Source organism: Acanthisitta chloris, unplaced genomic scaffold, assembly GCF_000695815.1.
Source record: "Acanthisitta chloris isolate BGI_N310 unplaced genomic scaffold, ASM69581v1 scaffold18516, whole genome shotgun sequence".
Taxonomy (NCBI): Eukaryota; Metazoa; Chordata; class Aves; order Passeriformes; family Acanthisittidae; genus Acanthisitta; species Acanthisitta chloris.
Genome location: NW_008678905.1, coordinates 1 through 12,556, shown reverse-complemented (window position 1 = coordinate 12,556; position 12,556 = coordinate 1). Strand labels below are relative to the sequence as shown.

The window sequence follows — 12,556 nt, the reverse complement described above, 5'->3', positions numbered from 1 at the left end:
GAGAAATAAGATGATATAGCTAATCATTCTGAGAGGAGCAGAGAGCTCTGAAGCAGTAAAATTAACTTCCTGAGACTGCAAAAACTGAGAAAAGAATTCAGCATTGCACAGTACTTTTTGTCTGGCAATACCTGCATTCCTTTAAATAGTCACTACCTTCTCATCTACCTTTAAAGGTGCTGCCAGCTACCGAAGTGGAGCTGCACTCCCCCAAAGTGCCACGTTTTGCATGAATCACAGAATGTGCAAACGTGCACTGCCCTACAGGGAACCACAAGAGCTTGCTAACAGTATTCTCTGAAAGAAAGATCTTATGAACATTCACTGTTAGTTTCCACTGTGTAAGCTTTTAATACAACCGAAATAAAACAATAGAACTGCACATGCTAATCTCACTGACTGAATGCTTTGCCGTCAAAATGTCATGACATACTGTGAAACCCAATCCTGTGTGCAATATGTAAATATTTAAAAGATACTCTTAAACACAGTGAAGGACTGTGTTTAGTCCTTCATCCAAGTGAAGGACTAGCAACTCCCTGTTCAGCTACAATACCCTTTAGCTGTGTGATTTCAAAAGGAACAACCAAAGCTGCCTGAAAATTTAGAAATGATAAATGCAAAGGCTGCTACATTTACATGCTGTCAGGGCTGTTTGTTTTCTTGCTGGTTTGTTTGTCTGTTTTAACCCATGGTTTGGCCTTTATCACCAAAATGCAACAACAAAAACCAGTGCATACCAAATGTATCAATCCAAAGCAGTAATCCTTTATACAAACAGAGATATATGCTGACATCTCAGCAACATGGAACTAAGCTATTCATGTATTTGGTAAGGATATCCCAAGAGGACCTCAGAGCTTTAGAATTCCAAATTATAACAACACACTCGTAAGTATACTTTGGTAACCAGCAAAAAGTTAAAAACACTTTCCTTTCAGAACATGGTCCACTAAAATGATAGGTCAGTAACTCCATTTATTACATATGCCCTTTACAAAGGTTATGCCTTAAAAACCTGGTTATGAATCCTGGCTTTTTAAATTTTAATTATTTAAGTTCACAACATTAGCTGCTGCTTCTCACATTTTTCTCTTTGCCCTTCTAGGGCAAAGAGATCAGAGTTATGCTCTGTTATGTTAAGCTCTGAAATTAGGGGTGGAATCTCTAAAGTCAAAATAATTGTTCAACAGGATAGCACTGAGCTATGCTGGTAACTAGTTGTGCCTTATAACTTTGGCACTTGTGCTTCTGAAAGCTTTCAAGATTCTTTTTCTTGAGGTGTATGCTGTTTGCCAATCACCAGGCATGAATACACTCCCATCTTACAAGCTCCATTTTGGCTATGAGCATGGCCCTGTACTCCTTTCCCAGAAATTAGGTACTCTTTTCATTCCCACACAGATTTAGCTCTTAAGCTTCCTTAATATAAGAGCAGATTCTTGTTATACTGATGAAACTCTTACAATGGAACTTCCACCTACTTTCTCTGTCCTCTACACATGATAAACATCCCCACCATCTGTCCCAGCTTTCATCTACTCTCCCACACCAGCACAAGGCCTTCATGCTTAAGCTGCCCATTGTAACTGTAGATGATCATTGGCTGTTTCACTTCTATACAACAGATGAACGAAGTGCTCTTTCACCACCACAGTTCTTTTGCATTCAAGAGAGAGAATGGTAATATGGCAGCTAACAGCCATTGTTTTGCCAGAGCTAATACTCATTTGGTAGTTTCAGACTGCCAAAAGACTTGGGGATCAGCAGCTCAGAATAGCACCTTTTACATGATTGCTTTATCATTAACAGAAGAACAGATCCTGTTTCTGCAAAATACCATAAAAGCAAGTGAGCCTCATAAAGGAAGTAAAGGAAAAGGCAGGTTACAGCAGTGTAGCTGTGGAGCAGGAGAGCAACCAAAGTGGTTTACTGTTACATGGGTCATTGCTGTCTGTATGGCACACTGTGGTGCTTTCTGGATTGTTTCAGTACATCTGCTGTACTTTTCTGCACTGAAGTCTCACACATCACTGGCTGCTGTTTTCCTGGTGCCTTATAGTACTCCACAATATGCTACACTGTCCCAGAAGTGAGCTGCAGCATTAAATAAAATTCATTCTACTGCAGGGAAAAGAGTCTTAAAATATAGTAGTTCTTAATATATACAGACACTTTCATTTAAAACTCCCTCTTTTCTTTCACTTGAGTGCCAAAACAAAGAGTCACTATTCACACAGGCTGTCAATAGACTTTGAGACATGAACTTTGAGTGTCTTGACAAAACCCCAATAGGTAAGCTTATTGTAGTTCATAGTTACAGTGAGAAAGACAGATAAGAAAGCCATATACAGAATTAAGGAGACTTTGCACTTTTCATCATGCCCAGCCCTGGGTAGTTCAGATGGGGTACTTGCAGGCAAGGAGGCAGGCAGGGTCATCGTCAGTTGTTTGTGTTGGGACACCTCACAGATTTCACTGCTCACTCTGAAGACTGGAGATTCATGTGTGCTTTTTAGTTTCTTTGTTTTTAAAAGTCTTTAAAGTTGCATCACTCGGAATCAGATAAGTCACTTTAAACAAAGCAAAGTGTTAAGTGTGACAATTTATTTATAACATATTTCCCACCATCACCACCACAAACCACCCTGTGAAAGAAAAACCCCTGCTTGAAAGGGTGACAATTTTTAGTATGTTTGAAGGAAATTAGACCAACACTGCATCCGGAGCCACTCTAGTCAAATTTAGAGCATAACAGAAGGGGAGATCGTTCAGGGCATACATTAAGTGTTCTGGATTAGCCTGTTCTCCACTTCCTTAAGATGTCAACACACAATTGGTCTAAACTCATACCAATTTCCACGTTATGTTTAAAAGACAAGCTAGGCAAGAAGCCTTTAGTATATAAAATATGCTTTTAGAATATACTCTTCAGATTTCAATAGAGGAACTAAAAACTAGCCTCAACATCTGTCCCACATTTACTCCCTAATATAAATATTATCCCAGGAAGTATAGCCTAAGAGTTCTGACAAAGCCACTATCTTAAGACAGCTTCTCTTGTTAAGAGGACTTCTAGACATATACTTCTGATAAAGCTTCTGGTTCTTGCAGTTGTAGGTCACATAGAAGGTCCCAACATCACATACAACGTATTTTTTCCTTTTAACACCACATACTGTTGAAGCAGCGCTTGGTGCTGAGAATGGATTACTTCCAATAGGGCAAGTCTTGTGTGCTAATTTTCTATCAGGAAACATGCTGGAGAGAGAACCAGCAGGGATGGAGAGACCAGATATGCTGCTACACAGGAGATAGTGAGGTAAACTGTTCGTGTTTACAGCTTGTCCCATAAAGTGTTCACGAGGCAAAGGACCAAAACTCTTTCTCAATCTCTTGCACAATGGGTAAGGTGCAATAAGGTAACAATGGCTTGTTTACTTCTTTAAAAAGCCCCTTCTTCCAAAGCATAAGGTACTGGCAGCTTCTTAACAGCTGGGACTCAAGGTGCAGCCCAATGAGCCAGACCTCTTTTTCTAAACCTCCCTTACTTCTCAGTTAAGTGCAACATGCTGCTTTATCAGCAGTTCAAGGAAATAAAGGAGGGTTGGTGGTAGAAACACAGCCTAAACCCCACAGCAAACTCTTTTGTCCACATCTGTAAAGCGGGTGGTTCACTACTGTTCTCTTTCCTTGGCTTCTGCAAGTTATCCAGGATTAGAACCTACCAAGACACTTGAGCAGTATTTTAACCAAAACTGCACTGACTCCATTCTGCATAACACTCATGGATTAACCTCACAATACTTCTGCTTTTACAAGAGATTGAATATTTTCCTGTCTTTCTGTCCCAAAGGTCCCCTATTCCTCTTCAACAGGAACAGAGTTCTACACAACAGGTACTTTGTAGTGCCTCTGAATGGGAAAGGAAACGATTTCATGATGCTGCCCAGCAACATCTACTCATATTCTTAAATTTTACAATTCTGCTGGGAGGGGTAGGCAGGATGGAGAGGAGAAAAAAGCAAGAATTTGAAAAGAAAAATTAAAAAAGAAGAAAAAAGCAAGGAGAGTCTCCTAGGCTCTTTCTCCACTTAAAATAGAGATTAGAACAGAGAGCAAAAGCCCTGTCCAGTCAGGAGGAATTCATATTTGTTCCTCCAGACAGGTGCATCTGTTCTATTGCATGACATCAGAAAATGCTCTATCATTGTTAAAAACAAAGCTGTAAATATGGACACTAAGATTTGATTTTGGGCAACAAAATGATCAGGAAAGGGCCTGAACAAGTTGTGCCAACAGAAACAGGGTTGGCTTGTGTCTGGGTTGTCTTTTTTTCTTAATGCAGATGGAAAATGGCAAAGCCTCCATAAACTTTATTTCTGGGAGTCTCTACAAAAGGCAGAGAAGTCTAAGAGGCTAAAACAAGGAGCCCTAACAAGGAAAAGGGGTGTGCTTACAAGGGTCCGTATCTGGTCTCGTATTTAGAAACAATGTTCTTGCACCGTCCCACTTCCTTGCGCAGCTCCGCGACCTCCGTCCTCAGGGCCGTGTTCTCCTTCTCGAGGAAGGCTGCCCGAATGGTGATCTGGTTCTCCTTTAGCCGCCGAGCGTCGCGGGAGCGCTTGGCTGCCACGTTGTTCTTCTTTCGTCTTGTCCAGTATTTCTCATCCTGCAGTAGAAAAAAAAAGATGCCAAACTGACAACTGTATCAAAGAGACACTTCTGTTGTGCAACGACATTCACACTCACTGCTATACTGAGGAATGTCCTTCACAGGCTTGCAGGGTTCTGACACCAAAAGGCAGGCAACAGTACTGTAAGATTTCATCCTTACACCAGTCTTGTTTTAGGATAAACCAAGAGTACTGCTAGAACTAAAGAGATTAAGAGATTTGGGTGCTAAGAAGTTGTCCAACTGAAATGCTCCCTTTACTTCATTTCAATTCAGGAATGCACTTCCACAGAAAATCTGTTTTGTTGTCTGGGTTGCTTAAAGCCAGGCCAAACATAACTCTGGGCAAATATAGACAATGGCCTTCAAAAGTACAGGTGAGGATTTGACTTGATAGATCTTCTAATTTCTGTGTATAGCATGATCAAGTTGCTCCTGGCCAGTAATTATCTCATGACACCAAACCCAGCGAAACAGCAAGCACAGCAGTTGGCTTGCCAGTTCTATTCTTGGCAGTGCTTCTGCCCAATCATGTAGGTGTAGAGCATTAGCTTTGTGTGTCAAAGTGTTTGGACAAAGAGTCAGGAACTTTTATCAAGGCCTAGTGAAGTTTGCAGCAATAAATCTGTTACCTTTTGCTCATCTGGGACAAAAACCTTCTTGGCTTTTTTAATCATAGGTTGTGGTTTCAGGTCCTCTTCAGTAAACTTGTGTTTGCGAGGGTTGAAGAGCTCACCACCAGGCACACTGGACAGCACTAAATCAGCAGGGTCAGGGTTAAAATTCACCTCAACTTCTACGCAGTCAGGATCAATGGGGCTGGGAGTATTTCTCTCATTCTGTGGTGGGGACTCTGGCAAGAACAGGACAAGTTAGAATACATTGAGCAGGATGAAGACAATCAATTAAGAAGCCAATTTGCCTCTAGTTATCACCCTGTTGTGGGCAGTATTTAGTATTATTATTTGGTATGCTGTACCACTGCTGAACAGGGAAAGGGTACACAGTCCACTCTGTAATAGAAACTCCAGGAACACATGCCAGACTAACAGACATGAGCAGACAGATGCAGGACAGGAGTTAATACCTCCTTGGCAAAAACTACATGCTTTGCACACTTCAGAAGTGCCTTCAAACAGCAGCAAGAAGGAAGACACTTGTATCAGCCTGAGTTTTGTACCACAGAAATCCTTAGAGAAACAAGACTGCCTGAAGACTCCCATCCCTGGGACCTTCAAAGGTCAGACAATTGTATTTCCAAACAAATGACTAAATAAAGGTGGGTTTGTTACAAATGCAACAGCCTTCTACTTCCTTGTCACACAGAAACAAATGACCTTACAGACTGTCTGACACTGACCGTGTTCATAAGAACTTTATAATATTCACCTGCTGTTTACAAACTTCATACACATGAACTGCCAATGTCAGTACAATGTGCAGCAGTGATCAATATCACCTAGAAAAAAGCCACACCCTATGACTTATGGAAGGAGTTCCACATTGTCTCTCTCACAGGCTCACAGAAGAGCCACAGAGCAAAATGCTTTCTGTAAAGCCTGCTCATAAAAGACAGGGAAAATTTAGAGGCTACCATGTTTAAACTCCAGATCTAGCACAAACTGAGCTGCTGAATTCTTTAACAGAGAAAATCTCCATTCTACAAATGAAGAGTAGAAGTTTCCTAGTACCATTTAGGTACAGTTTTGTTTCTTTGTTCTTCCATTCCCACTTCAAAGCACCACAGAACATCAAACTGCATCATTAACACACCTCTTCCAAGTGTCTGTTCTCACATTTCACAGGCTACCACAAAAGGATTGCTTCATTGTTTCTCTATTAAGCACTGTCATTTGAGGTACATTAAGTTAGCATAAGTTCACCCAAGCAGGCCAGGGTAGTTTGTCACAAGTCATTTGTGCTATCCAATCTGTTGTAAAATAACCTGAGAAACTATTCTGTCAACATGTCCAGCTTCTCACTGTATTAGCAATACCAAGAAAACAAATACTTTATGTTGGCATTTCAGCTCTTCCAATTTCAAAGGAGAAACAGACTGCACACTGATAGACACATTTTTTTGCAGGAGGGGGAGAGAGGAAGAAGAGAGGTCACATCTTCATGAATGGACACATGGACTAAGGCTCTACATTTGAACATGTTTGTGCTGCTTTATCTGCCACAACTAACACTGGCAGGTTAGCACATCTGCTCTTTGATCTAAAAAGGAACCTTTTAATACGAGAACAGAAGTCCATCAGAGCCCCATATTATTCCATCTACCTGTGCTGGAGGCTGCTTCAGATTGCTGGTAAACTGCAGTGGAAGAGGACGATGCAGGAGAACCAGTGGAAGCACTGGCAGACTCCTTTCCTTCCAGCTCAGCCACAGGCAAGAGTGGATTCTGGTTCAAATCCAGGTGAGTAGGACTGGAAGGAATTCCATTCTCCAGCAGGAACTCATCCAGATCCATGTACTCCAGGTGGAAAGACTCGCCATCATAAGGAATAGTTTTGTCCCAAATGGGTGGCATAAGGGAAGCCGAGACTGCCATAGTGCTGGCAGCTGCTGCCTCATCTTCTTCAAGCTTTATTTTCTCCTTCTCTTTATCTGAAAGATACAAGTAGGTCACTGTACAAGCTGAACCACAGGAGGCACTCAAGGTTTAAGAGTCTGACAAAATCCTCAGGAAAGGAAATTCAATAAGCTAATAGTTCTGCCTCATGACATGATCTGGAAAACCAGATGTTGGAAAGCACCATTCATGGAACTCCATATGGAACACCCTGTGATGGCTGGACCACAAAGACCAGCATCTTCACTGTGATAACTTACCAACACGTGGTACATGGAGCTTATTAACTAGCCACTGCAAAACTGCCTGTTTTTCACAGAGCTGCCTCGGAAGACAACAGGAGTGAGTGACCCTAAGCAGGATTACATGGGGCGCCATTAAGAAAATTCCAAGGAAGCAGAGTAGTTTATTCCATGCATAAAAAAAAGGAAGGTGCAGAAGAAAAATTGAGATACAAACAAGAAAGGAATATGGGTTTTCAGATTACATCTGAAAAATCAGCCAAAGATCCACAGGACACCACAGACCTGGATGTCTATTGTTCAGCATTTTAGAAGCATTTCTTTCTGAAATGACTCAGCATGTCCACACAAAGCAATAGCTCCAAGTGCTGCTCACTATACATAGCTCAGAGTACCTACATACAATTTTCACTCTTTGGGGAGATGTCTAATAAGGCACACTCCCACATCCCACCCCCAAGTCACAAAAGACTGATGAATTTTTCTCAATTTACTGTGCTACAGTGCACATATTACAGAAAAATGGCTGTTTCTATGTTCCCCATAGCTACTGAATCTTAACAATTGTCTGGGACAGAATCCAAGCAGAAAACTCAAGTTATGGAATAATTACATAATTTAAGAGATAAAAATAAGCTGGCAGGAAAAAAAAAATTAAAAATCCAAGTCATTTTCCTGATCCAGTTCTCCATGCAGCCATGCAGTTCTGCCAGCAGTGGAGGAGGCATTGCAGAAGCAGTGCTAGTACTGTCAGCACTGAGCCAGCACTGCTGTCAAAAAGAACAGTCACCAGTCATACCCTAACCAAATGCAAATTGGGTACTACCATGGGAGCTGACAAATATTCAGTTCAATGGAACAAGGACTCCAAGGACATACACTGGACCAGTTTGGGTCCCCAGTATTCACAGAGGTTAGCCCAATAAAATGCACCAGTGTTTGGCACTGGGGTTTTCTAGACTGGCTACGATATGCTAAAGGAATATTTTATCGGGGGTGGGAGCGGGGGTAAAACTGCTCTAAATCAGAAAAGTCTATTTTTATAAAACCTATTCTGATAGAAGTGGCATTCCTTCTGCTGTTGCCTTAGCTGGTGTGGAACTGAGCCTGAAAGAGCATTTTGTGGCTTAAAGAACAGTGCTGCCATACAAAGTAAATTATCTACCATACTCTGAATATTTTGTACAAAAGAAGATACTGATTTTAAAACTAAGCAGTTGAGAAGGTATTCACCAGTCACCAGCTTGGGGCTAAGAGCAAGTTCCTAAAGGACATATTAAAATTCAGGCCAGTGGCTCCTGCACCTAAGTCTGGTTAACATCACCTTGCAGCTTTTGGCCTTTCCTTTGCTGCTTCACACTGCTGCCTCTGAAATGCCATCTGCCAGCTCCTATTTCTACTATAAACTCCCTTTTCACAGGGAGTTCTGCAACCTTCCTACCTTTTACTTGGGCAAAGCAAACATGAAGGTCATGACGCGAATAACCTGAATGTTTCTAAACAGCACCTACTTGAAGCTAGTAAAGAAACTGCATCTACTCCACATGTAAGGATGAATTCACTTCTGACTAAAGCATGCCCCACTAAATTGGAACCAACATTCTACAGCCAACTTGTGACTCAGAGACTGTGCATTTCCCTAAGGTTTGCACAGTGCCCAGCACAACCAAACTCAGATTTGCATGGGAGGTTGGGGATGATATCCCAGGAAGGATATCACCCAAACAAATGCAACTGACAATAACAAATCCTTTGTAATTAACATGATTAAAAAAAACCCTTGTGAATGTTGGGTCAAAATGTTAACTAAAAAGAATGAATTCTTTACTCTTAAAAACAAGAGTATACCATTATAAGTTATGCTAGTTTGAATGCAAGTCAGCAGTGCTTTCTGTTTGCAACACCTAATACCACACCTCCAGAAGAGGAGGAAAGACACATTAAGTGATTAGTAGACTGAATATGTGGTTTAAAAATATTTTCCAGAAGGTAGATGCCAAAAATACTATTCTACTGGCATATGTGGCTCTTCTCAGACCTGTTAATGCCTTTTAGATGTGCACCATCAGCCTGCTGTCCTTCAGTAACCTGGAAAAATTGTGTTTCCTCCAACTTCCTCTTGCAATTGTCCCTGGCTCACACTAGATTAGATGCTTCCTCCACATAAGAGGAGCATCTGAATACTTTTGTCCTTTTGCTACAAGTTGACAATGGGAAAGCAGTGGGCCCCCAGTGCTGTCTTTGTTTAGCTATGCCATGTCTCTCTCTCTCCTCCCTCACTTCTAACAAGAACACCTGAAATAAACCAGCAGAATTTAACACACGTGTTGGACGCCCATCTATTCAAAAAGCAATACATCAAAAAGTAAAACCTTTCTATGATCCTTTTTGCATTGACATTTTCTCACTGGCTTTCTTTCAATTCATTTAATCTTTACTTCTGCTGTACAACATCCTGCTGGGTGCACAACGCTTAATGAAAAACTAATTAACTGCTTGCATCTTGAGGGGGAAGTTTCCGCCTGCCTCAGCACAGGGACCTGAAACATTAATTCTCTTAAGATATTTATAGTGTAAACAGGTATTACCTGACAGTAGAGCTGCAGTATCCTAAGAGGCTCCATTTGCAGTGATTCAAGGTCACCCTGATAAATCTGGCCTGTACCTCTGCAGCTGATGGCTCACGTCCGATTCAGCCCCCTCATTCTGCCACTGTGACCTATTAACTGGGCTCTACATCTGCTGTTAACAGTGAGGACACCAGTGTATGCTCAGTAATTTAAGCAGAGCATTCAAGTTGTTGAACTGTTTGAAATACTGCTGTTTTAGCCAAAAGCAGCAGCCTGAAAAGATCTTTATTCCACATCCTGGTTTTTCTTCAAAAATAAAAGAAACCAACCAAACCTAAAACCAACCAAAAGGTTTTGGCCATAACTGTTGAGCACTATTCCAGCCACAAACAGAACACTTATCTGACAAACCTCCCCTTGTTCATAAAAAAAATACTGTCAAATTATGCTAAGAGCACTATACAAACTATGGCTCATTGCTCCACAAATCTTCAGTCCCTCTTGTGCTGATGGAACGAGGCAGGTTGTAGGGCTCCATACTGCTGATGCCCATTACTGTGATGTTTGTTGAGACATTCCTCCTGCCACAGCAACTGGTGATTAAGGCATCCTTTGGAGATGCAGCAGCTCGTTATTAATAGAAGAGACCTACACTCCTGCTCCAGAATATTCATTCTCTTCCCTTAGCCCACAGGATTTTTTTTTTAATAAAAATATCATTATTTACTTAATCCCTATAATGTACATGACAACAACTTCCAGCAAGGCTGGTCAGCTCTACCTGGTATGTGGCAGGGCATTCCAATGGGATGGCATTCTGCTGGAACTGGCTGACCTCCCTCCTCTGTTGCCCAGGGGGATTAGAGAGCCTGCTTGCTCACTGGGTAGTCAAATTACTCAGGGCAGCTGGAAAACCCACAGGTAGCTTGTGGAGACCTTAAATGGACACTGCAGCTAACTGATGCCATTTCTCATAGAATAAGATAGAAGATAGTATTTTTGTGACTAGGCATTCCAGATGAAAGACATGGGGTCTCTTCTCAGAAAGCTGGCTGAAAATACATCACTGGATTAAACAAATTAGTACTTATTTCACGTTTTGACTGTGTCACTACACTGCAAAGGAACAAAAAATAAACAAGGATCCTCTGAAGTCAGTTGACTCACAAGCCTACTGACAAGCCTTTTGTAAAATGAGGAGTAACTACTTGCAAACACCGAAGGCATTCTTTCTTTTGTCTTGCAAACATGCCAGCAGAGAAAAGCATCAGGGATCAAAATAAATAGAAAGCAACAAGTTCCACTAAGCGTAGAAGGGAAATAGCACAAGGTGAACTACTGAAATCTATGGAGAAACTCTAAGAATGAGAGCGATCTGAACTTTACCACAGCATGAATGGAGAGGGGTAATCAAGATGCAATGGACTCACTGGCAAGTTGTGGAGGTTCAAGCTGAACACCTGCCCGAGCTGGAACAGGGTCATCTAGCAAAAGCCTCAAATGTTTCTAATTTTAGAAACATGCACTACCTCAAAATTACATTAATGTCAGAATGTTATATCTCCACAGGCCAGATCATGTGATCCTGGACACAAAAAAAGCACCCCCAAGACCAAGTCACCATATCCCTGTCAGTCACCATCACTTCCACACATGAGCTTAAATTGCTCCTGCTGGCACCATCGATGGCCTTTAAGGTGCAGGAATACCTTCAGAAATCCAGAAATTCTGCATATTCAAGATTCTGTGTACTGCAGCATCCTGCACCATAGCAACATAACTAAAACCTTTATCACAGGCTGACTTTTTTTCCCCCTCCTTTTAACAGAAAGGAGAAAAAAACAGTCAGCAAAATCACAAAATGGATACATTTGCAGTGTTGTGCAATATTAGACATACAAAGTAGATAGGATCCTCTCTGGGAGCAGTCTTGCCAACCTTGCTTGTGCTGTCATCTACCCTGGATATTGCCTGCTGTTCCAAAAAAATGATTCTCAACCTTAATTTTCCTAAGTGTAAGGAATTCCTTTATTATACACTTGTGCATTAGAGCAGTGCAGACAACCCTGAGCCTTCCTCGAAATCAAACTGATATTCAAAAAGGCAAAATTACTGCCAGATGAAAAGAAGTGTGCCATCAGCAAGGAAGACTCTGAGCACCAGCGCTGCTATTGACACAGCTGCTGCCCGCACACCCGGCGGGAGAGAGGCAGCGCCAGCCCATGCGGGACTGCATGTGCAGCCAGTCAGTCACACCCTCGTGGATTATCACCCAACCTAATCTCAGCAGATCTACTGTTTACGCGTGTCGTCGCGCAACTTCTCAGCAATTAAGGTCAAGGAAACCCCGAAAGCTTCTCGCAGCTGCGTGTCTACAGGCAGGGGCGGCTTCACGCCGCCGAGGGGGCTAACGCCGGCATGTCACGTCGCGGCTCCCGCGCACCCCTCGCTCCCGCAGCGCTCGGTTCCGCCCGGCGCCAGCACCCACACGCAC

The 12,556-nt window shown here is 42.1% G+C and overlaps 1 protein-coding gene across 1 annotated transcript; it reads right to left on the bottom strand.

Moving 5' to 3' along the window:
• Positions 1-1,961: 1,961 nt before the first annotated feature.
• TEF (thyrotrophic embryonic factor) lies at positions 1,962-7,285 on the bottom strand (the record flags this gene model as incomplete). Its single annotated transcript, XM_009077104.1, has 4 exons — positions 1,962-2,573; positions 4,461-4,672; positions 5,308-5,528; positions 6,959-7,285. Coding segments are annotated over 4 exons (782 nt in total), but the record flags the coding sequence as incomplete, so codon positions are not given.
• Between the last annotated feature and the right edge of the window lie 5,271 nt (positions 7,286-12,556).